We start from the raw sequence: 26,424 nt of genomic DNA on the forward strand, positions 1-26,424 counted from the left end.
TCCTTCATACCTTCTGAAAATGAAAAATTTTGAGCCAGAACTGCATTTTTGTGTAAAAAAATGTATTTTTTCATGTTCACTGCCCACTTGTATCAAAATTGGTGAAACCCCTGGTGGTTTGAAATGTACACTATACCCCTAGATGAATTCCCTGAGGGGTGTAGTTTGCAAAATGGGGTCACTTGTGGGGGGGTTCCACTGTATTGGTGCTTTGGGGGTCTTGCTAATGCGACATAGCACCCACCAAAATTCCACCAGAATCTGAGCTGCAAAATCCAAAAATCACTCCTTCCCTTCTGAGTCCTGCCATGCACCCAACTGGTATTTTTTGGTCACATGTGAGGCATTGCCGTACTCGGGAGAAATTGGGGCACAGATTTTGGGGTGCTTTTTCTCCTTCATACCTTCTGAAAATGAAAAATTTTGAGCCAGAACTGCATTTTTGTGTAAAAAAATGTAATTTTTCATTTTCACTGCCCACTTGTATCAAAATTGGTGAAACCCCTGGGGGTTTGAAATGTACACTATACCCCTAGATGAATTCCCTGAGGGGTTTACTTTGCAAAATGGGGTGACTTGTGGGGGGGTTCCACTGTATTGGTGCAACATAGCACCCACCATTCATTCCACCAAAATCTGTGCTGCAAAATCCAAAAATCACTCCTTCCCTTCTGAGTCCTGCCATGCACCCAACTGGTATTTTTTGTTCACATGTGAGGCATTGCCGTACTCGGGAGAAATTGGGGCACAGATTTTGGGGTGCTTTTTCTCCTTCATACCTTCTGAAAATGAAAAATTTTGAGCCAGAACTGCATTTTTGTGTAAAAAAATGTAATTTTTCATTTTCACTGCCCACTTGTATCAAAATTGGTGAAACCCCTGGGGGTTTGAAATGTACACTATACCCCTAGATGAATTCCCTGAGGGGTGTAGTTTGCAAAATGGGGTCACTTGTGGGGGGGTTCCACTGTATTGGTGCTTGGGGGGTCTTGCTAATGCGACATAGCACCCACCAAAATTCCACCAGAATCTGAGCTGCAAAATCCAAAAATCACTCCTTCCCTTCTGAGTCCTGCCATGCACCCAACTGGTATTTTTTGGCCACATGTGAGGCATTGCGGTACTCGGGAGAAATTGGGGCACAGATTTTGGGGTGCTTTGTCTCCTTCATTCCTTGTGAAAATGAAAAATTTTGAGCCAGAACTGCATTTTTGTGTAAAAAATGTAATTTTTCATTTTCACTGCCCAGTTGTACCACAATTGGTGAAACCCCTGGGGGTTTGAAATGTACACTATACCCCTAGATGAATTCCCTGAGGGGTGTAGTTTGCAAAATGGGGTAACTTGTGGGGGGGTTCCTAAATTTTAGCATCTTATGGTGCCTAGAAACCTACATGGTGCCTAAAAAATAATCTCATAAAAAGGAGGCTCCAAAATCAAGTAGGTGCTCCTTCTATTATGAAGCCTGTGGTTTGGTCAACGTGCACACTAGGGCCACATATAGGATATTTTTGAAAACAAAAGAATTGGGGGAATCAATTTTTAGTCACAATTCTCTAGTAAAATGTACTGTGTTCCTTAGAAAAATGTATTAAAATTGCAAATCTGCAAAAAAAATGAAATTTTGAAATTTCACCTACACTTTGTTTTAATTCCTGTGAAACACCTAAAGGGTTAACAAACTTCCAAAATGCTGTTTTGAATACTGTGAGGGGTGCAGTTTTTGAAATGGCATCATTTATGGGGGTGTCTCACATACAAGTCCCTCAAAGTCATATCAGAACTGAACTGGTCCCTAAAAAAATCAGTGTTTGAAATTTTCTTGAAAATTTGAGAATTTGCTATTCATATTGTAAGCCTCCTAGTGTCCAAAAAAATTAAAAGGAAGTTGAAATAATGATGGAAACATAAAGTAGACATATGGTCTATGTTAGTTATTAACTATTTTGAGTGGTATGATTATTTGTCTCACAAGCAGAAAATTTAACATTTTGCAAATCGCTAAATTTTCCATTTTTTCACGACATTTTGGTATTTTTCACAAAAAAACACAGACTGTATCGACCCAAATTTACCACTAATTTGAAGTACAATGTGTCACGAAAAAACAATCTCAAAATCACTGGGATAAGTAAAAGCAAAAAAAAGTTATCCCCACTTAAGTGAGACATGTCAGATTTGAAAAAAATGGCTCTGTCAGGAACGCAAAAACTAGCTCTGTCAGGAAGGGGTTAAGCTCGGTGAAGTGATAAAGTGTCTGGTTTATATTACCGGCCAATCAACTTCTACCTGTCATTTTTCAAACCAAGCCTGTAACTTCACAGTTAGGAGCTGATTGGCCGGTGATAAAAAAACAGACACTTTATCACTTCACAAGCTTAATAAATCTTCCCCTAATTTATATAGATGCTTCCTGTATATATACCAGTGATGGCTAACCTTGACACTCCAGCTGTTGAACTACACATCCCAGCATGCCCTGCATCAGTTTCAGCATGGCCAAATAGCAAAACTGTAGCAGAGCATGCTGGGATGTGTCTTAGTGGAAACTCCTTTTCTCTATTTCAGAATGAATAAATTTGACAACAATCTATTTAGAATCCATTCTTCAGAGACCGAGAGCATGGACCCCCAGCACAAACTGCTTCTGGAATGCACGTATAGGGCTCTGGAAAATGCAGGCTATGCAACAGAGACCATCAGTGGAAGCAAAACTGGGGTATTTATAGGTAAGACAAGTAATATACCAAACTATGGGCCTAATTCAGGGTTGATCGTAAACGCCAAATCTTTCTCAAATGGGCAGAATCATGTGTACTCAGGGCTATTTTTCAGCAGGCTCCAACAGGAACTGAGGCCCTTATTCTAGTTCACTCTTTCTGACAAAATATTTCTTAGATGGACAAAACCATGTGCACTGCAGGTGAGGCAGGTGTTAGGCAGGTGCAGAGATAATAATAATAAGAAGAAAAATAAGAATGCATTCTTAGTATTCTTCAGCAGTCTCTGATTCTACTATTGATACTTCCTTGGAAGCAGCGGTGATAGTGCTATATGGTGATGCAGCATGAGGCGCCTATTACAAGAAGGCACCTCCTAATGCAGCACTGATCCGACTTGCATTCTAGTGAGGTTTATAACAGTAACAGAGACAAGGAAATGTCTACCTACTACATGGATCCCTGGCTTCCTTCTCATCCCCAAAACAGCGGTAGCACACCTCAGTTTTCATATAATGAGGCTCCTTCCCGCCCCTGAAGTGGTATCAGTCTGTCAATCAATTTTGTTCCTGAACGTGCCTCTTCATGTATGATTGCCCTCCAGGGGTGTATGTAGGGTTCTGAGTGCCCCGGTATGTTAAGGTACTAACAACCCTCCATATGTTCAGAATAATTACAATTTGTACTTATAATTTAGATATTTTGAATTGAAATAATTGCCACTTCTTTGCACGTATTGCTGCACAGATTGGGAGCATAGAGGAGCTCACTTCCAATTCAGATACAGTAATTGCCATTCATATTACAAGTTTTTGCACCATGACAGGTTGCATCCCAATAAATGCATATGATAAACTTTCAGCTGTATCTTCCTTAGAAGTTTATCGTTAGCGTCACTTTGGGTTATCGGGTATGCCAATAGGGCTTCTTAGAACCATTTCACCCTCTTTCACCAGAGCAGTTCTGAATGCTAACTGGGCAAAATTGTAAACCTCTGAGTGTTCATTAAGTGCCCAATGAGAGGCGTATAATTTATTAGGTGGCGTTCTGCCCGCCAATTGTACCCTGGCCATCTGCAGGTCTCTGTACTCGCCCCTTTTAGAGGATGCGGACGTTCTAGTAACCTCCTCTGACTCCCAGTCTACCTGAGGGGTTTCTGGCTCACTATAATCGTGAGGTTTAGGCAGTGCATGCTGCTTGCTAGAACCCTTATGGGACTGGGTTAGCAAATGCTGCCATTCAGAGGCAGGGTGTTTGTGCCGGCCATGGGCAGAAGATGGTGGTATGTCACGCACCATTTGGGTATTCCGACTACGGGCAATACCCGGGAAAGAGACGTGTTCTCCCGTACAGGCGTCTCTGTGAGAAACATTGTCTGTATGTTTCTTTTTCATGCTGTGTTTCCTCACCTTTTTCTGAGGAAACACTGAGGGAGACTGTTGCTGACCACCAGGTGGCTCCCTCTCAGACTGAGAGCTGTCCCTGCTCTCCTCAGAGCAGACAGGGGCTGTGCACTTTTTTCTCTTAATAACAATGTCTTCTGAGGAGGAACTGTCCTCAGACACTTGTTGCCTCCTCTTCTTTGACATTTCGGGCCACTTGCTGACAGATGGGGACTGGTAAAGTGTGTCTGTTGCAGAGACAGACACTGAGTCCTCCATCCTGTCAGCGCTGAAGTAAAAACTAAAGCTAGGAGGCGGGATCCTGGGCTCAGGGGAGCGCGCGCGTGCACGCGCCCGGCGCCTGCTCCCTAGGTCAGGGGAAAGGCAAGTGAAATTTTTTTTCACTTTACCTTTCCTGCACAGTCGGGAGGCTTGCCAGCCTAACCCACCAGCTGTTGCTAGGTGGCAAGCCTCCTGATGAACAAAAGGTAGTGCTGAGAGGAGATGAGCACCTAGGCTGCTGTGAGTAATTAACCAGTGATGACCAGGCATTTGTTTATGATACAGACCCAGCAAATAAAGACTTTCCCAGTCAAGCAGCTGAAACAGAACTTATATGTGACTAGTCTGTGTTTGTCACGCAGCCTTTGCAAGTTTCTGCTATTGTTGTTTGTGTTATAATACTACAAAGTTTAGTCCTGATACTGCAAAAGACAATTCCATGCATCCGGATAATGTACTGAAAGTAAGGCAAGAAACCGTAAATTGTAATTATTGATGTTAAGTTTCACCATGAATCTTTGAAAGGAATCTACATCGCCCTGCCACACTATAAGGAATGTACAGGAATGTGTATGAATATCTGTTGTTTAGTTATGGAAAAACATCCATGTGCTTTATTTATTCTGCTGCCTCCTTTCAGGGACACACACTCTGGGTACTGCAGAGGTTAACTTCTTCTCTCATGTGTCCACATGTATAGCATACACTTCCTAGTGCACTGATTGGCTCAGGAAGTTAGCTACACATGCACAGGATGAGGTGAGGAGTCTTTAGAAAGTGAAAGTAAAGAGAGGACTGAGTCAGCCAGCATATGGAGGGAGTATGGTTGCTGAGTGATAGTTGCTGGAGCAGATTGTGGCTGTGAAAGGAAGGATTCAGAGCTTTATGACAAAGAGACTGTTTAACTGTCCAAGGGCTTCTTTAAAGAGACACACAGACTAATGCAGACTTCAGCACCTGTTTTCTAAGTAAATGGTGTCAATTGCTATTATTGCTTGAAGAAGCTGAAATTGTAATAAAACCCCTTTATTTCACTGTCACCTGTTTAATTCCTGCCTCTTTGTAAAGAAATCTGAGTTGCCACTGAAGACGTTCCTGAAAGGTAAATCTCTGTAACCTCAGACCCGAGTGTTACACAAAGGTAATAGCATTATAAAATGTTTGTTGGTATAAAAGTGATAGAGATGGTTCAGCCCAGACATTCCCCTTATTTATACATTCCACCTTCTCTTTTACAGGTCTCATGAACAGAGATGCAGACAGCGTTTATAATAATTCACCTAATAACATCAATCATTTTAATGGAACCGGGACATCATCAAGCATCGCAGCAAATAGGATATCATATTGCTTCAACTTGACTGGGCCATCCCTTTCAATTGACACTGCCTGTTCCTCGTCCCTTGTTGCATTACACTATGCCTGCCAAGCCATCAGACAAGGTATATAACACAGTGTCTTATATACAGTATATATATAAAAACAAGCAAAATGTATAGACAGTGTTCTGTTAAACCGGGTATGGGTAAAAACCAGACCCAGACAAAACCCCGGACCGGACACCGGACACTACAATCTCTGGACTGCAGATTTTGATGTCTGGTCCGGCGGGGGCTTCACATGACAGCTGTCACCAGGGAGAGGAGGAGGGGGCGAATAAAGCCTCCCTGTATGGTCCGAATATGTAGCAAAAACCGGAAAGGTCCAGACTACATGGGGAGGCTGTAATCTCCCCTTCCCCAGGTCCCTGGTGAAAGCTATCACAGGCATCCCCCCGGACAAGACACCCCCAGGAGGGGACACCCCCCGGATCAGACACTACAAGCTCTGGACTGCTGATTTTGATGTCCGGCGCCTTGTCCATTTTTTACATAGTCCCTATTATACCTGTTGGGACCCTGTCAACTGTAATGTAGGCTTTCATGCTAACTGAGATATATAATAGATGCCAGTTCATTCTCAAAAATCCCATGAACAGTGTGGCCCATATGCTGGGATCCAGCTCCCTGAATTAGTAGGAAATTCAAACTTTCAATACAAGCTTCAAAATAATTCATTTTTTATGTCATTTTAAATATTAAAACCCTCATACAGCAGAACCTTTATATTGCATACAACAACCTTTATATTGCATATACATTAAAAATGTGGAAACATTTTCAAAAACATTCCCAGGAGAATAGTGTTATATCTGCCCCCTCTGCAGTGCACATGTTCATTTGAGAAGGAATTTGCCTTTGCGAGTGAATCAGAATAAGGGCCATGGTCAGAACACAATGTGATGTCTGATAGAACCCCATACTTGTATAGGAACTACAGTTGTGTCCTCCTACATTTTCTGCTTTGAGCGCAGCATTGAGGTTTCCAGCCTGAACGGAAGCTCATATACAGTGCAACAGGTGTGAATCATCTTGTCCGTAGCCTCTGTGGGTTAGTGTCTATGGTGAATGATAAACATCATCTAGGGCAGTGGTTACCAACCCGGGTCCTCAAGTACCCCCAACAGTGCACGTTTACCAGGTCACCCAGCAGGTGCACTCCACTATTCAGACACATTTCAAAAGATCCACAGGTGGAGTTAATTATGTCACTTGTGATTCTGTGTGGAGACCTGGAAAACGTGCACTGTTGGGGGTACTTGAGGACCAGGGTTGGGAACCACCGATCTAGGGTTTGATTCCAGTTAAGGCCAGGGGCATCGAGCAATGTGATTTTGTGATTATGATATTTATCTGCAGTATATATATTTTCACTTTTAGTTTTGCATTGCACTTTAAACAAGGTAGTATAATACTACCCAGCTTTTCTGTCATCTCATTACATTACAGTACGACTCAACATGGCATGATGTGACTTAGTACTCCAAGTTTTGACCTGGCAGGGCGTAAGAAACAGGGTGTGCTAGAAGTCATATGGACACTTGATGAGAGGATGTTTATTATTCACAATGCTTGAGTATAAGATTACGATTTTTGCCATTCAGAAATGCCTACAATATAATATTACAAATAGATAGATTGATATACTGTACATGAAACCAATGTTCTCAATAAAATCACATAATCAAATGCCCAGGTCGCCATCTTCACTCGGTGTAATGGGAGACATATAGAGAACTTTAGCCCCCCTGAAAGGTATACAAGACTCCCACAACCCCCTGGATCCTTCAATTACCCTTTGGCTGCCCACTAAGTTCGCAAGTGGGCTGAATCGCGTATTCATAGCCACGCCCCAGCTATACAATGCTTATTTTTACGATGCTCTATAGCAGGGTAGAGCCATGATGATGTGATCGCGTGGCCATGCCCCCAACTGGCCCACTCCCCCCCACACACAGCCAGGGAGGGGGAAGTATTAGGTTTCTCTGCAGCTGATTACATTTTTATGCTAATGGTGTAGAACAATAGGCAACAGCCGAATGTCACATGTAGTTGAGGCCAAACAGTTTTTCCTTATGCAGGTTTGGTGGTTTATTCAACAGCGGTTGTCAGCGGTAACAGAATATAGTACACAGCACATGGTAATGTTACCAGAGGTAGCGGTAGCAGCAATGTAGATGTTCTATCTGTAGTAAGGAACATGTGCTGTATAGTACATAGAATTCACACAAATATCTGACATGGCAGCGGTTCATGGGGTCGTGCATTCTCAGGGAGGTTTCATTGGCCATGTTGGTAAATGTGGCTCTCGCTAACATTTTTTGGCTGAATGAATAAGATACTAATTATGGACTAATTGTAGAAGTTTCCTCAGGCAGCATGTCATCTCTTTATTTCTGAATATTGCAGCTACAATGCCTATACATGCATATACGTACATGGAGGATGCATACAGACAAGTGAGATATAACTTTATATTTTTGCTTCAACAGGAGATTGTGAGATGGCGATTTGCGGTGGAGTCAGCTGTATTATGGAACCTCGCGTCTACGTTGCTCTTAGTAAAGCAAAAATGATTTCTCCGGATGGTACAAGTAAACCTTTTTCAAACAAAGCAGACGGATATGGAAGAGGGGAAGGATGTGGTGTCGTTCTACTAAAACCTCTAACAAAGGTAAATTAAGATCAAACAATAGTTTTGTTGCCATTTGTATTATTATTAGAGATGCTGCATACCTCCCAACAGTCCCGATTACCGCGGGAACATCCCAGTTTTCAGGGACATTCCTGCGGCCCTCCCGCGGGCGGCAGCTGTTCGGAGTCCCCCTGCCGGCTGCCTAGCAGCGATGAATGCCCCCATAGTGGCAAAACAGGGGTGTGGCCTCGGAGAGCTGCAAGTATATGCCACGCCCCCTTTCATTAGGCTTTGAAATTTGGGTCGAACCAGGGCTTTCTTAACAGCATAGCCCCAGGCAAAGCAATGCATTTGGGGATCCTCCACACCTATTCACAGTAAAAAATGTAATCAAAAACAAAAATCACAACTTGCCCTAGCTGTGGACCGTACCCCCTTTTCACACACCACACCCTTTTCAGGTGATTTTAGATTGTATGTATTAAACATCTTTTAGAACAGTTTTTGTCAAAAACTATGCAAAATACTTATAATGGGAAATATAATCTGGACAAATTTACAAAACAAATTTAAAAATCCACAGCAGTGAGTCCTGAGATAATAATGCTATCTGCAAATAGACTAATCACTGGGCTCATTACAGTATCCCTGCCCCTGCACAGCATTCTCCGCCACTGACAGATAGCTATGCAGGATCCGACCAGTGTGATCAGCTATGCATGAGCTGTGATACTGACACCATGTTTTATGCGGATGAGATTGCAATGACCCCTAACAATGGCACGATATTTCTATAGTTCTGCACTCCCCATTACCTCCCACCAAATCGCGTTTTCATTATTCTGATTCCTCATTGGGAGCAGCATCCCAAAGATACATCAGCCTCAATTCCATCTGGCAATAATCGCTCAGTTGTGAAACCAACAAAGTTGTGACTGCATCTGAATCAAACCCATTTGACTTTAATTAACAAATGCATTTTCATTTCATAGGCCAAAGAAGATTTTTGCAACATCTGGGGCACAATACATGCAAGTGCCGTGAACCAAGATGGAAGATCAGCTACACCAATCACCAAACCATCTCAGCACCAACAAGAAGAATTGTTGAAATGCATATATAGTACTATAGACCCATGTTCTGTGCAGTATGTTGAGGCTCATGGCACAGGAACACCTGTTAGGGACCCAATAGAAGTCACAAGCTTAGGAAACATCATTGGGAAAAAGCGTCCAAGCAGAATAAAGCCTCTTAAGATTGGATCAGTTAAAGGGAACATTGGCCACACTGAATCAGCTGCTGGGATGGCTGGCCTAATTAAAGTTCTACTAATGATGCACCATGAAGTGATTCCTCCATCGCTACATTACACTAAAGAACTTGGTATCAGAAACATTGAAGAATCAAATTTAATTGTTCCTACAAGTCCAGAAAAATGGCAGGAGGATGTTAAGATTGGAAGAATGGCAGGAATTAATTGTTTTGGGTTTGGTGGAACTAATACTCATGTCGTGGTCAAGCAATGTACACAAAAATATCCCCAATATCATTCAGAAAGACCTGTTGAAATATTCATTTTATCTGCAGCCTCTAGAAAGTCACTTCAACTCTCCATCGAAGATACAAAACATGAGTTAAATAAGACAACATCTATATCTCTGGAAAACCTGGTCTACACAGCAGCTTGCCGAAGAAGTCATCTAAGTTACAAACACAGGGCAGCATTTCTGACCTCTTCATTGACCCATTTACAACAACAACTGCAGTCTGTGAATACGGAAAAACCTCCAACCCAAGGGAGTCCTCAGATTGTGTTTGTATTCTGTGGAAATGGAGTCCTTTATAAAGGGATGTGCAAGATGTTACTTGAACGTGAGCCAGTGTTCAAAAATAAATGTTTAAAAATAGATGAGATGTTTCAAGTCCACACATCCATTTCTGTGGTAGAATTGTTAGAGAAGGAGTATGATGACTTCTCTAGACCGGATATGGCACAGTTACTGCTCTTCACACTCCAGGTGTCTTTAGTGGCTCTCCTGAAATATTGGGGGATCAAACCAAACTGCATTGTGGGTCATTCAGTTGGAGAAGTTGCGGCTGCCCATTGCTCTGGACTTCTTTCCCTGGAAGATGCTGTCAAAGTAATTTACTACAGGAGCGTACTACAATGTAAGGTCACAGGGGGGAAAATGCTGGTTGCCGGAAATGTACCCATAACTGAAATATCTAAACTTATTGACTCTTACAATGGAAAAGTATGTATTGCTGCTTACAACAGTCCTACCTCGTGTACAATCTCTGGGCATGGAGAGTCAATACAGGACCTTCATGAGAAATTAACCAAACATTACAGCAAAAACAATATATTTCTCCATGTACTAGATGTTCCCGCTGCCTACCACAGCTACCTGATGGATCCTATATTAACTGAGGTGAAAAACATACTGCAGGGTTTAAAAAGACAAACAATGGAAACTGAATTAATTTCTACCGTGACTGGAAATCCAGCATCCAAAGAAGATTTTACAACTGGGGAGTACTGGGCTAAAAATATTCGTGAACCAGTTGCTTTTGAACAAGCTGTTCAAATGTCTGCAAAGGATAAAGAATGCCCAATATATATTGAAATAGGACCACGAAGAGCATTGCAACGGAATATACAGGAGACATTAGGATCAAATACAACCATTTTACCAGTTGTGCAACCCAAAAAAGAGTATGAGACTATTTTTTCTATGTTGAATATGCTTTTTACTGCAGGGTACAATCCAGACTGGGGCAATATCTACAATTTATATAAATCTTCTCCAGCTGGAATTCCAAGATACCAGTTTGATCGTGACAAGCAAGACATCAATTTTGAAAGAATCAGACAAGGAAGTATGACAGCAACAATTGCCAACCATCCATTGCTCCATTGTATAGAAAAGAACTTCACAGAGTTCAAATGTACAGTATCTAAAGCATTAACACCATATGTCTATGAGCATAAGAACCTGGGCTCCGTCCTAGTTCCTGGGACATTTTATGTAGAGCTTGGTTTGGCAGCTACAGCTACCAGTTTAATACCCAAAGTTCCTCTAAGTTCTCTGGAAATCAGTGTTACATTTTGTAGCCCTTGTGTTCTCCACCAAGACTCTCTAGAGCTAAATGTCAAGCTACACCAAGAAGACCAGATAACTCATTTTGATGTGATGACATCACATGTTTATGCAACTGGGCAAATAAAAATAAATGAGTGTAAAGCAGAGACAAGCAAACAAATCTCTATTCAGCATATTTTCAAAAGATGCCAAATCATTTTCAAAAAGGAAAACATTTATGAGAAGCTATCTAAATTTGGTTTTGAGTATGGGAAGGCCTACAGACACCTCTGTGGTGACATTCATTATGGAGAAATTCTTAAAGAAGGGATCACCAGAATAAGAATAAGTGAAGACGTCAGAGAAAAAATGTATGAGTACCACACACATCCAGTCATTTTAGACTGTTTTCTTCAGATGGTTGTTTGCTTGGGAGATAGAGACAAAGAAACTACAGCAATCTTCCCTTCATCCATAGGTAGCTTGATGGTTTTTCAACCTTTCCAAGAAGAGATGATCCTTTACATGCAATTGATAAAAACAACAAAGAATTATTATGAACTGTGTGGATGTTTTGCAGATAACAATGGCATTATGTTAGTGGAATTAAAAAATGTGAAGATGGCATTTGTGACACAAACAGTGGCCAAGCAGGAGAACCCTTTTTTTGAAGTCACTTGGATGCAGACACCCCAATCCAGAGATGTACCAGAACAACAACCAAATATGTTGATTTATGCAGACAGCTTTGGAGTCAGCCAACAATTATCAAAATACATACATAATGGACTGAGATACATTTATTTTAAAAGCTGGGATTCAGATTTTCAGATGCATACAATACTCCATAGTGGATGTAAAGATGTTGTGTTCATGTGGGGAATCCATACCATGAGCGAGAATATTCCAGACAATCTCTCGCAATATCTCGCCAAGTGTTGTGATGTCTACCGGCAGTTGATCTTAGCAGTGAGTCAACTGACCCCCAAGGCTTCTATCAGGACAGTCACACTCAAAACAACTCAAAATACCCTGGATAACATTAATCCTGGTTTTGCTTTGATTGGCATGACAAGATCTTGTATAATTGAAATGCCTGATATTACATTCCAACTGATTGATATAAGCTCTTCAAGACCTCAAGATGTAGAAGTCCTAGGTCAGGTCCTTCTAAATTACAAACCAAAGGATTATCCAGAGATCTGGATCAATGAAGGTTGCATTTATACAAGTGAAATTATACCCACTAACACTGAAAACTGTAGGCAGCATATAGCACCATTAGAAAAGTCAGACTATTTTACCTTGTACACTTCAGAACCTTACACAGTAACTGGACTTTCTACTGTAAAAACTGATCCCAAACATAGTCAGCTCACAAACAAATGGATTGAGATTACAGTTGATCGAATATGTACCCACGCTGAAGACTATTTTCCCGTTAGTCTGTCGAGCTGGCAGTATGGAAACACTTTGTATTGGAGTACTTCGTCTAGTGAAAAACATGAACTAATTGCTCTGGACTTTGCTGGTACTGTAACTGCCATTGGAGGGAATGTCAAGAAAATTCAAGTTGGTGATCATGTCTGTTCATGTTATCCAACCATTGCAACCTCTAAAGTTAGACTTCCTGAGAGCGTTTGCTATTTGGTTAGAAAAGTTCCAATGTTAAGAAATACTCCTTGCGTTTCTCTATTTGTTTTAGCTTGGGAAGTTTTTTGTCACCAGCTACCACATGCAAAGTATAAGCCCAAGCTAGGTATTATAACCAGTGAAGTAAAGTCAGTTTTGTGCACAGTCTTATCCAAGACAGCAAAACAAGTAGGTTGGGAAACTGTAATATCTCCAGAAATTACAGTGGACCTCATACAGTGCAGTGCTTTGATTATCCTCCCTTCATCGGACGTTGTATCAACGGAAGCATTTTCCGAGCTGCACCTCCTCAAACACGTAATTGTAATATGTGGTCATAGCAACCATGAGAGTTTTCAGAATGTGGCACTAAGCTGCAGGCAAGACATTCATGTCCACCTGCTTTACCTTGCTGCCATTTTTCAAAAGGCATATTTACAGAAATTTGCAAAATACATATATAAATGGTTACAGGCAATATCTGTAGACATCCAACTTGTTCTACCAAAGATTATGATTGAACCATCAAGTAGTACTAACAATATAATATTCAGCTACTTCACAGCCCAATGCTTACCCCTTATTGAGCTAGACAACAACACTATCTCAAGAATAACACAGTCTTCATCTGATCCTGTGCTCTTCAGACACAATGCTATTTACATTGTCACAGGGGGACTAACTGGCTTGGGCTTTGAAACCGTAAAATTTATTGTAAAGAATGGAGGTGGCAATGTTGTGATTTTGTCCAGAAGAAACCCAACCCCAGAAATGAAAAAGCAACTATCTGAGATTCAGAATGAAAGAGATAATACAAGAATTATCACATTACCATGTAACATTATCTACTATTCTGAAGTCAGAAATGCTATAAATTCAGTACAAAAAATGTTTCCAAATTTTCCAATCAGAGGTATCTTTCACAGTGCTGTTGTTTTACATGATGGAGTTCTGAAGAATCTAAACATCTCACTGTTTGAGAAAGTCCTTAGCCCAAAAGTGGATGGGGTGGTGAATCTTCATCGTGCTACAATAGACCGAAAGCTTGATTACTTTGTCTGTTATTCCTCTGTTGCTTCATTTGTAGGAAATCCAGGTCAAGCAAATTATGCTGCTGCTAATTCATTTCTCGATATGTTCTGTCAATACAGAAGAAATATTGGTCTATCTGGACAATCTATAAATTGGGGCGGTCTCAATCTTGGAGTGTTGCTCAATCAGCACCAAATTCATAAAATTTTGCAAGCAAAAGGAATTCTGCTTTTGAATACTGAGGAAATTCATGAGTATTTGAAAATATGTCTTTTACTAAATAATAATCAGCAGGCAATAGTCAAGTTTGATTTCAAAACCATGTATGCAAACCTAATTTCAAATATCCCAGCACTGAAGAAGCGGTTTTACAATGTGATGGTGGAAAAAATGAAAAGTTGGGAGGACACCTCAAAAATGGTGGAATCTTCCAAATCTAATGATATTTCAGAGGATTACATTCTGTTGCTAGTTAGCGAGCTCACCAATGTCAGCTCAGATGAAATCACAAAGAATAGTCTTCTGAATTTTCTGGGGATTGACTCAATGTTGGCCATGACATTGCAAAATCGTGTCTTTACTGAAAAGAATGTAAATATTCCTCTTGTGACCCTGCTGGACCCCAACACATCTATTTCAGTGCTTGTGTCAGAGGTCCAGAAAAACATTTCTATTAATGACCATGTACAACAAATAATAGAGGAAACAATGCTATGATATTAAAAAATGTCCATAAATTAAAGAATTTGTGATATAATTTGAAGAGAAATCTTAATTTAAAAAGCCATATTATTTGTTAATATGCAGTAGTGTAAAATTGATGTTAATTAGTAACTTTTGAAAACGTCAACTGTATTGGACTAGAGTTATGATTATGGACTGTCCCAAACTCAAATGTACTGTTCTGTATAAATATGTATCTTTTAAATGTTCTCCTCATGTATGTTATAAAAAGTTAAAGAAGTCCATGCCTTTTTTATTTTACTGCGTTTGGGATGGCAGTCTGTGACACGCTCCAAAAATGGTCTAAACATGCCTGTGTTTGAGTCACCCCCCTGTTACCACCCACATCACTACGACTGCTGTCACAAGACGAAACATGCAAATTGCGTTTTTTTTGTCCAATAGTGGCATTGCATCCATCATCCATGCAATGTGCGCTAAACTTTTGTAAATTTAAAGCAGTATGTTCTATGTGGGTGTCGGGTGACCGACGACATTTGGGATTCTGTCGGTCACTATACCACCATCAGAATCCCGACTGTTAAATGTACGACAGTCAAGATTCCGTACTAAGCACATTGTAAATTACTGTTTTTTAGTAAACACAAAAATTCTGTGTATTCTGTGTGTATCCCATTTAGAGAAGCTGAGGATTATGAGGAGGGCAGATCGTATGGTGATTCTCGGGCTGGATACACATCAGAATGATGGACAAACAACACAGTAGTATTACTATCAGTGGAGTCACAGCAGGTGTGAAGGGGCATGGACCAACCAATGGGTGACCTCTAAAGTGCTGAATCCACTTCTTTGAGGATACCCAGATAGGTGGCTTCCCATAAAAAGTATTTCAACAAATAACTTAAATATAGAAATATGAATTTATTGAATACTTACCTAAGGTTTTTGGTTCAGCGGATGTCCAATATAGCAATCACAACAGCAGACTCAGGAGCACCATTCACTGCGTGAAGAGGCTCAGTTCTTTTCTGCTCTTCCTGGTACTTCTGCAGTCAGCGTTTACAAACAAAGTCGACATGGACACTGTATAAGTTTACCACATCCCCTCGCATGGCTCGCTCTGCTCATCATGCTTCAGGCATGGTGCCTCACTGCACTCGGCACACTATTATATTCTCCCTCTAGGCCCACTGGGATGGTATAGTATATAGTATAAAAAAAATGAATGTCGACCTTTTCATGTCGACTTTTTGCATGTGTCGACCTTTTCATCATGTCGACCTAATGCATGTCGACCTTATTTCATGTGTTGACCTTTTGACTGTTGACCAAAATTATGAACCATTTTAGTGTCAACGTAACCACTGTCAACCTAATGACTGCATTCCACCAGACAATGGTCTTTGTTCTTTCAGAAATCTGTCTGACAAAAAAAAAAAGATTATAATGAAATATCTAGACATTTCAAGTTTAAGAAATTTCTGTAACATCCAAGTAGAAATAGTAGAGTCCTTTGGAAATACGAGTGGGGAAAGAGGTAGAGCGATCAGGAAAAGAGAGGTAGATTTGAATATCATCAGCATAGAGGTGATATTGGAGGTGAAATGAGTGAATGAGCTCACCTAGAGAGGATGTACAGTATATATAGAGAAAAGAAAATAACCAAGAACAGAGCATTTGAGGACACCTACTCAGTGGAAGTACAGGAGAGGTGGAGTCATGAGAGGAGACAGAGAAGGATCGGTCATAGAGGTGGGAAATTAGCCAGGAGGAAGCAGTATCAAGCAGACCAAGGGAGTGAAGGATTTGGAGAAGGATAGGGTGGTCCACAGTGTCAAAAGCAGCAGAGAGGTCAAGAAAAATAAGCAGAGAGTAGTGGCCCTTAGATTTGGTGGCATGCAGATCATTGCAGACTTTTGTGAGGGCAGGTTATGTGGAGTGGAGAGCATTGAAGCCAGACTGGAATTGATCAAGCAGGGAGTGGGAGGAAAGAAAGGCAGTAATGCAGTTATAGACCATGTGCTCAAGGAGTTTGGAAGAAAAAAGGTAGGAAAGAGATTGGACGGTAGTTGGAAAAAGTGTAAGAATAGGGGAGACGAGTGCATGCTTGAATGCAAAGGGGACAATTCCAGATGAGAGGGAGAGATTGAGGCAGTGTACAATGTGGAAACAGGAAGAAGGAGAGAGGTAGCGGAGGAGGCAGGTAGGGGATAGGGTGGGGATAGGGTCTAATGGAAAGAATATTGGTGGGAGGACTGGATGAGGGCCATTACTTCATCTCCAGATGCAGAGGAAAAGGATGCTAGAGTTGGTGGAAAGGATGGGAAAAGGTGGTTAGGGAAAGGAGGGGGTAGGTTGTTGAGGGTCTGTTTGGATGTGATGCCCTGTCGTATGGAGTAAATTTTGGATGTGAAATAGGTGGCAAAGTCAAGGGCAGAAAGTGAGGAAGGGAGGAAAGGGGGGGGTAGAGGAGGGAGTTGATGGTGGCAAGAGATGCTGGGGTTAGAACATTGGGATGAAATTAGGTTCTTAAAGTTTTACTGTTTAGAGACAGCAAGGGCAGGACAGTATGATGGGACCATACATTTGATATATAGGAAGTCTGCTTTAGAGTGTGATTTCCTTCACTGTCGCTCAGCGATACATGAACATACATGAACATTTTTGCAAATATGCAAATATCTGGTAAATTTGGTGTGCCAGGGTTGAGGTGTTGAGAGCAGAAGTAAGGGAGGTATTGTATAGGGAAGTGGTTTGTTCGGGACAGGAGAGAGAGTGAGAAAGAGAGAAGAGAAGACAGAAGTGTGTCAAGCAGAGGGGATGTCATCGGCTATGCCAATGGCCTCAATGTTATGCTTAATGATTGTAGCCGTAGGAGGTAGAGATGGAGCATCTGAGAGTGATAAGTTAAAGAAATACAGGTGATGGTCAGAAATGGGAAAGGTGGAGATGGTGAATTCAGAAATAGCACAGCTAGATCAGGGGAGTTCTCAGTTACATGGGATGGTGAGATGGTCCACTGCAGTGTACAATTAAAGCAGCCGGTAATTACCCTGGATATAAACAAAATGACCCACCCAAAATGTAACGTTCTCTGCACCTGTAATTCAAGCACCACACTTACAAAGACATCACCCATTCCTCTCCACCTACATATCTGGCCTTATCTCTCTTTACACTCCCTCCTGCTCTTTTCGCTCCACAAAATGCACGCCGCCTCTACTGCCAACTGGATACTTCCTCTCATTCCTCCCTGCATGATTTTGTCTGTTGTGCTCCTTATCTCTGGAATTCTATACCCAGTGCTTAAAATGGTCCAAGGGAGGTGGTGAAACTCACCCCTCTACACCCACCCTTGGGAGCTACACCTCTAGCACCTCCCACTATGCAGAAGCCACACCCATAACTCCGCCTTTTTAAGTATTTTCAATGTTCTGTGCTTAGTGTCTCCCTCAGCCTGCTTACCGGGTTCTGCATGTGCCCCAGCAACACCAGCTCCCCCTTGCCACTACTTGGACTGTGGTGTCACAGCATATGATCTCTCTCTCTCCCTCCAGCCCCAGCTGACAAGTTGATGTCAGAGTCCAGTTGCTAGGGGCAACTAATTAATATTTATTAAACCAAAAATATCATTTATATGATATAAATGTAACCCTATAAAAAATATTACAAGTAATAAAATGTGTGGAACTGATAAATTAATAATTTATGGTTAATAAACAAATAGAGTTAGGAAATGTGTACATTTTGATATATTACAGTGGGTAAAATCACAAAAGGTGATATGTCTCTGTAAAATCTAAAATATTGCCATAGTTGATGCTTATATACATTGGTGGCAGTGACATGTACATAAGTCATATGAAAGTACATTGGTGGGCAGTGTAACATCGCCTCCTGAGGCACTTCAGTACTTTCCATCCTAAGCCCTGCGCTGTCAGACCGGATGAAAACAGCACATTCACTGAGAGAAAGCACTGCCTGACTCATTACAGTGCACATCAGTGTACCCGGATCAGCTGAACTGCTACATACCCTTGCCGACCACCAATGTTGGCTACAGAGCTCCACTGTCATCTCTGCTGTGTGCGGAGAAGGCCTTTGTTTTGTGAATGCTCCGGCTGTCACTGCTCCCACCTGAACCTGGGGCCTAGTGCTGCTGATTCGAAATTGAAACCACAGAGCTGCCCAGCCAGGAGAAAGGAGGAGCAGGCTGTTGATAAAGCTGTTACAGTAAGTGGCGCCACCCTGCCGAAGCTGTCATCCAGCTAGGATCCACAGCTTGAGAGAATAGGCGGGCCGTGGGCTGGGCAGGCTGGACACTTCAGGCTGCGGAGGTGGAGTACGTGGTTTGTTGGCGGCAGCTAAAGTGCTCAGTGCAGCCCTTGGGGGGAAATGCGATTGTTAGGGGACAACCGGGCACTGTAGGCGGCCATGGTAGGAGGCGGAAATGAGTTCTACCTTCGATTACAACTGCCGAAACTCAGCTCCGCCTCATTTCAGCCCACTTTAACCCCCTGTCTATACCTCTCTCTATTAGACTCTCCACCTCCCTACAAAACTTTAAGTGGAATCTCAAGACCCACTTTTCCATTTTAACCCAGCCATCTATCATCCTAATCTTCTAATGTGGTTTTCATGAGGTGGAGTACTTCTCATGCGCTCCAAAGGTTGGCTGCTTGCAGGTATACCTGTAAAGTCTAACCATTAAGACTTTGTTTAACTGATTGTGAGAAAGGGGAATGGTTAACCTGGTTTAGCACCTCCCTTGTTTGGACACCACTTGATCAAAAGCCCAGGGGGCGTGGTCTGTGTGACGCATCTCTGAAGCCGCTGGACTCAAGCTTTGTGGAAGCCGCTGCTAAGACGCTGAGGCGCCGGTGTCTTGGAATAATCGTGCCTGCTGGATATTTCCGACTGGTATCGTGAGTGACACAAAAAAACCTTCTGGGCATGCAGTTTTGAGCCAGTGGATTGTATAATATATCTTGTGGTATTCAGCCCACACCGGATGATAATTTCGGTACGGGCATTACCTTCTCCGTGGGAGAAATTTTAAAAGTGATTTCCACGTTTTTAATAAACGTTAATACACCATGAAGCGCCCCCTCTATTTGTTTTAGGTAGAGTTTACGTTTAAGGTCCCGTGGGAATCGGGTCACTCGGAGGGGAGCTGCACCTAAAAACAGTACTTGGATTGGTGTGGATTTGATTTTCAAAGAACTCTGTTCCTTGAAGGAAACGTACTTTAAAGTGTCAGCGCACCGATATATCTGCATTATTTATATATATAAAACGCTAAAATCACAGAATTTGGAATTTGCTTTGCTCCTATGCTATTATTAACCTCAATAACATTAATTTCCAGTCTATCCTGACTGGAAACAACTCACAATATTGTTTCTAGGCAAAAAGTTTGCACTGAGGTAGCTGTATGACTATGCTATGCGACACAAATGGGCAGCACAAACACGTGGCTCATCTAGGAGTGGCACCTCCCACCTTTCCTTATGTTGTGTAAATAGGACATGCACACTGTCTTTAACAAAGTAATAATTTCAGCAACAGGGGCTGTCACATGACTGTGGCTGAAATGATTGGTTTGTTTGGGCCCCCACAAAATAAGAAACAATTCATCTCTCCCTGTACAAACTGGATCTACAGAGGCAAGGTCTCATCCTCATCTTCCGATTCCTCACCCCTTCAGCGTGTACTTCTTTATCCTCACAGATCAATTCATCCCCGCTCGACTCCACAATCACAGGTCCCTCTGTAATCTCTGGAGGCTATTGCTGGTCTTCGTTGAAGAATTGATCATTCATTTTGATGAACATCATCTTCTCCACATTTTGTGGAAGCAACCTCCTATGCCGCTCGCTAACCAGGTTCTCGGCTGCAGTAGAAACTCTTTTGGAGTACACACTGGAGGGGAGACAACTCAGGTAAAATAAAGCCAGTTTGTACAGGGGCTTCAAATTTGCCTCTTTTTCCTGCCAGTACAGGTACGGACTCTCTGACATGTCTACTTAGATGCTGTCATTAAAGTAATCCTCCACCATTTTTTCAATGGTGACAGCATCGTATGCAGTGACAGTAGACTTGTCAGCAATTGTCGGCTGGTCCTTCAGTCCGGACCAGATGTCCAAACTCTCTCCTGACTGCCCTGCATCCCCGCCAGTGGGTCGTGTGGGAAATCGCAGCTGTTTCTTCGCAGCCACAGGTGTGGGAGAAAATGAAGGAGGAGATGTAGCCATGTCACAGTCCGATTCAGATAACAATGTCCTGACCAGCAGGTCTTTGCACCGATTTGTGTCCACCGGAAACAGAGGCACAACATGCGCTTTAAACCGAGGATTGAGCATGGTGGCCAGAATGTATTCCTCTGACTTTAATAAACTGACCACCCTCGTATCCTGGCAAAGGGTATGAAGGGCTTCATCCACATGACCTATATGCTTTGTGGAATCGCAATGCTTTAGCTCCTCCTTTACTCAAGCTGGCAATGTTGTAACTGACTTTACGTGTGGCAAGTTCAAACAGCTGGAGAACCTTGCACAGCACGGAAATCAATCTCCACTGCGCTTGAATCAGGTGCATCCCCGCTCCTTTGCTTATGTTGTAGGTGGCTGTGTAGGCTTGAATGGCCTTTTGCTACTCCTCCATCCTCTGCAGCATATAGAAGGTGGAGCTCTAGTGCATCACAACCTCTTGTTTGAGTTGATGACAGGGGAGGTTCAGGAGTTTTTGATGGCGCTCCAGTCTTTGGCAGGCAGTGGCAGAATGGTGAAAGTGTCCTACAAATTTGTGGGCCACTGCAAGCATCTCCTTCACGCTCCTGTCACTTTTAAGGAAATGCTGCACCACCAAATTTACTGTGTGGGCAAAACAATTTGCCCATATGTAATGCACGCAGAATCTTACTGGCACTGTCCGATACTACAACTCCCCTGGAGAGTCTAAGTTGGGTAAGCCACTTTGCGATGATTTCCTTCATTTTCTCAAAGAGCCTGCCTTGGAATGAGCTGACATTTTGGAGATCCTGTTGCTGCAGAAGACAGTGAATCTACCCAGTGAGCTGTCACAGTCAAATAGTCCTTAGTTTGCTCTGTACCACTTGTCCACATGTCCTTGGTTAAGTGGACAGTGGTTACAACCACATTTTTCAGGACACTGAGGACACTTTTTCAGACGTCTCTGTAGATTCTGGGTATCGCTTGCCTAGTGAAGTGGAATCTAGACGGGATTTGGTACTGGGGACACAATACCTCCATCAATCGTCTAAATCCCACTCCACCAATGTCGGACACGATGCATGTCTAACACCAACATAGCTGTCAAGGCCTGAGTTATCCGCTTTGCCATAGGATGACTGCTGACCTCATCCCAAATGACTGTTGGACGGTCAAATGCTTAGTAAAATAATCAGTGGTTTTCCCACTTCCCCTCTGGAATGATGAATGTCTCCCAGCAGTAGCCATAGCACCATAGGATCCTCCGGCGGAATACCGAATAGAAGAGGAGTCAGTCATGCAGGTGACATGGCCTTCAGGAATACCTCCAATCCAGATTGAGGAGGAAATTGATGAGGAGTGACTTGCTGGTGTGGTTTTCAGGTACTTGGATACAACATTACCAAGGAATTTAGGTGTCCCTGGACTGCTTACGGTCATATACACAGTTCCTGAAGTAAACATTGACTTATGAACAAGCTTCAAGTGACGCATAAGCGAGGATGTCCCTAGGAGGCCAACATCCTTACCCCTGCTTATTAAGGCTTTACTTAAGCTACATTTGGCAAGACAATTGTTGCCCGGATGTAGATAAAAAAAATTCCAGACCAAAGAGGTGGATTTTTTGGTCTTCTGTCCAGGCATGGTGACAGCCTTTTACATCCCACGGACAACAACTGTCTCACCCGGTGCTGCATTTAAGCAAACCACATCACCATAAGCAGAATCCTCCTCGTCAACTTCCTCCTCAGTGAAAGCCATATCAATATCCTCCTCCTGGTGTACTTCAACAGTGACACCTTCAATATCAATATCAGGAACTGAGCCACCTCTTCCCGAACAGTGATGGGAAGGACAGGAATTGCAACCACCAACATATTTGGACACTCCTTGGGGATTTGTGATACAATGTTTAGAAGGCACAGTTGTTTGCTGTGTTTTTGATGACAGTTTAACTCTCTTAAAGTTTCTAGCGGGGGAGGAGGAGGGCTTAGATCGTCGAGTGAAGCTGAACCAATAGCCATGAACTCCGTGTCATAAATGACATATTGGCAAGCTTACGTTTCTCTTCGAATGATTTACATTAATTTTTTTTTGCTCGTGTTATGGAACTTTTTGGATTTTACATGCCCTCTACGATAACATTGGACATCGGCCTTGGCAGACGACGTTGATGGCATTTCATCCTCTACTGTATGTTATGACTAGTGGCAGCATTAGGAGGAAGTGGTTCTTGTTCTTCTTTCACTGTTTTATCCTCTCAATTTTGGTTCTCCATAATCTTTCTGGAGTGGAATTTTGCACCAGCAGTATCACTGGAGTGGAATTATGCAGCTGTATTACTGAACTGGATTTATGCACCAGTAGTATAACTGGACTAGAATTATGCACCAGTAGTATTACTGGACTGGAATTATGCACAAGTAGTATTACTGGACTGGAATTATGCACCAATAGTATCACTGTACTGGAATTATGCACCTGTAGTATAACTGGACTTTAACAGCAGAACCAATGGACTTTAACGGCAGTACCCATGGACTTTAATGGCAGTAACACTGGACTTTAACAGCAGTACAAATGGACTTTAATGGCAGATCACTTATGGTGGATTTATTCAGCAGTATCACTGGACTGGACTTTAACTGCAGTACCACTGGACTGGACTTTAACAGCAGTGTCACTGACTTTAACGGCAGTACTACTGGACTTTAATGGCAGTACCACTGGACTTATATATATCACTATCACTGGACTGGAACTGCAGCAATATGTATCACTGGACTGGAACTGCAGCAGTATCACTGGAGTGGACTTATACAGCAGGATCACTGGACTGGACGTATGCAGCAGTATCACTGGACTGGACTGGACATTAACGGCAGAAGTTTCACTGGACTGGACTCAGCACTATCACTGGACTGGAACTGCAGCAGTATCACTGAACTTTAAAGGCAAGATCACTGGACTGGACGTATGCAGCAGTATCACTGGACTGGACATTAATGGCAGAAGTATCACTGGACTGGATGTATGCAGAAGTATCACTGGACTGGACTGGAAATTAACAGCAGCAGTATCACTAGACTAGACAGCACAGCACACCCTCTCTCCTAAACTGGAATGAAGAAATTGCGCCACATGCCCACATATATAAGCTCTGGATCTCGCGAGGTCCCGAGCCCCGCGCTCCAAACCTGGGTGGGAAATCCCGAACAGGCTCAGAGAGCAAGTTCAGATTGGGGGTGTCCGGATTCCCCTAATCCGAACTCGCTCATCCCGGGATGCAGTTACAATCCCGGCGGTCGGGATCCCGGCGTTCAGAATCCCGACACCGGAATCCCGACCGCCGAAATGCCGACACTTTCTCCCTCCTGGGATGTCCACGACACCCCTGGAGGAAGAATAAATTAGTGTGCCGAGCGTAGCGAGGCACCGGGCCCGCTGAGTGGCGAGTGCAGCGAGCCCGCAAGGGGGGGCGATCCACGTCCCCCCCTTGTCGGCATTTCGGCTGTCGGGATTCTGGCGTTGGGATTCTGAACGCCGGGATCCCGACCACCCGGGATTCAATACTGAATCCCTCATCCCTAATAGTATATCTAGCAGAAGACAGAAATGACCTTTCTAAACTCACATTCTCCTACCATAGGATAGTCATTGGAATCTTTAATAAGGATAAAGATAAGTTGCAGTAATAATAAATGATTAAGTAAATGTAAATGATGCATGAGCCATGGCAATTATGGCAGTTAGTTTTGGAGAATATTGTATTAAGTATTGAAAGTATGGAATGAAATGTCACCTATTCCTGCTTTCTGGGACTTGCAGTCCATCTATCTTAGATGATGTTTAAGAAAAGATAATTCAATAAATAACTGCTAAAAAAAAGCTATAGCCAGGGCCGATAGCTTGCTGGGCCGATTTTGTGGATACATTATTCAGTGTTTTCAGCACCGCCTTCTGGGCACGCGTCACTGTTGAGCAGGCGCTGGGCGGGCACTTAATTTGCATAATTATGTCTTGAGCCCCCGGCATGCCGCCCTCTGCTCTGAGCAGCCCAGGTGGGTGGAGCTGAGGGGCTGTCCATCTTCACAGAGCAGGGCACGCTGCACGTTGTGTGGTCGGATCTGTCCTGCTGTGAGACTAGAGTGCTTGTGAGGTGTGCTCCTGTCCTGAGTCCTGCCCCAGTGTAGACGGCAGACTCAGAGTGACTTCACTTCGCTTCTTCACACACAAGGTAAATTTGCACTCAGCCAGCAGGAATGAATGGCATTAGTCAGGGCCGGTGCTAGGGTGTCCGGCATCCTCCTGCAAACCATAAATTTTGTGACCTTTCACATTGCCATTGCAACAAGCTGCAGCCCGATTGTGGGAGCGTATGCCACATGCGATCCTATGGAGGATCTCGGGTGCATGTACATGTATGCATACACCATCTCAGTGCTGTGTCCACAAAATGTTGCAGGCACTAAAGGTGCCCATACACACTGCGGGAATCGCATACGTTATGTGCTAGATTGCATCACATGGCATGCATGCAATGTGTGTGTGTGCGATGCAATCTGAAAGCAGTACAAAAAGTATGTGCAGCACATACTTTTTGTACTGTGCGATGCCCGCAGGAGCGCAGATCGCATCGCATGCTGCTATTGCAGCGTGTATGGCCACCTTTAGGCACATAACCCAGCCCATTATTTAAAAAGTGTCTAAATTAATATAAAAAAAATCTACAATTATTTAAAAAATTTTTATAAACATGTATAATAAAAGACTCACTGTTCTTTTGCTGTTTAACTCTTGTGCAGTCCCTCCTCTTCTAGCTGCGTAGGTGTGACACCCCAGAATTGAGGGTGCCCCCTTATTCCAGCCTGGGAGGTACTCCTTTGAACAAGTCCTATAGTGCCCCATGGACCTAAACATGAAGGTTGCCAGGCAACCGACTCACCGGGCCTCCTGAGGTGCAGCAGAAGAGAGGGAGCTTGTGATTGGTGGCGCCGAGCAGGTGCCCGCTGCGTGACCTACAGCGACACCCCGATATACAGCCCCCTTTTTGGATTGGAGAGAAGCAGAGGCGGCGCGTGGGGCCGTGACGTGGAAGGCAGGGGTGAGCGCGAAAGTGCAGCGTGGGAGAGCTGTGCAGAGATCCCGGCGCGCCCGGCTGAAGGGAGAGGAAAACTCCCGGCGGTGATTGACAGCCCAGCCGCCTAAGAGACCCGGCGTGAGCGACAGCGCAGCCCGGCACTTGCAGAGTGCCAGCAGCAGATCGGAGGCCGGGGAAAAGAAGAGGATCGCCCAGCAGCAGCCGCAGCTTCCGACATCCAGCCCGCACAGCGCACCAGCCAGCGGTGAGAGACCCGGCGCAGGT

General features: G+C 43.2%; 1 protein-coding gene across 1 annotated transcript; it reads left to right on the top strand.

Moving 5' to 3' along the window:
* The first annotated feature begins 4,642 nt into the window (after positions 1 to 4,642).
* Positions 4,643 to 14,966, top strand: LOC146005812 (mycolipanoate synthase-like). The gene is made up of 4 exons (XM_083145237.1): positions 4,643 to 4,733; positions 5,623 to 5,826; positions 8,256 to 8,437; positions 9,391 to 14,966. Exons 1-4 carry the CDS (start codon positions 4,643 to 4,645, stop codon positions 14,860 to 14,862), a joined length of 5,949 nt encoding a protein of 1,982 aa, XP_083001363.1. The 3' UTR covers positions 14,863 to 14,966.
* Positions 14,967 to 26,424: the final 11,458 nt, after the last annotated feature.

The sequence above is a fragment of the Crinia signifera genome, chromosome 5 (genome assembly GCF_055691185.1).
Source record: "Crinia signifera chromosome 5, ASM5569118v1, whole genome shotgun sequence".
Classification (NCBI taxonomy): domain Eukaryota; kingdom Metazoa; phylum Chordata; class Amphibia; order Anura; family Myobatrachidae; genus Crinia; species Crinia signifera.

Excerpts from the sequence above, each read along its gene's own strand:
- LOC146005812 (XM_083145237.1), top strand. The coding sequence starts at position 4,643 with ATGACCAGGCATTTGTTTATGATACAGACCCAGCAAATAAAGACTTTC. Across the intron at positions 4,734-5,622 it reads CTTATATGTGACTAGTCTGT|GTCTCATGAACAGAGATGCA; the intron begins GTTTGTCACGCA and ends TCTCTTTTACAG. Across the intron at positions 5,827-8,255 it reads CTGCCAAGCCATCAGACAAG|GAGATTGTGAGATGGCGATT; the intron begins GTATATAACACA and ends TTGCTTCAACAG.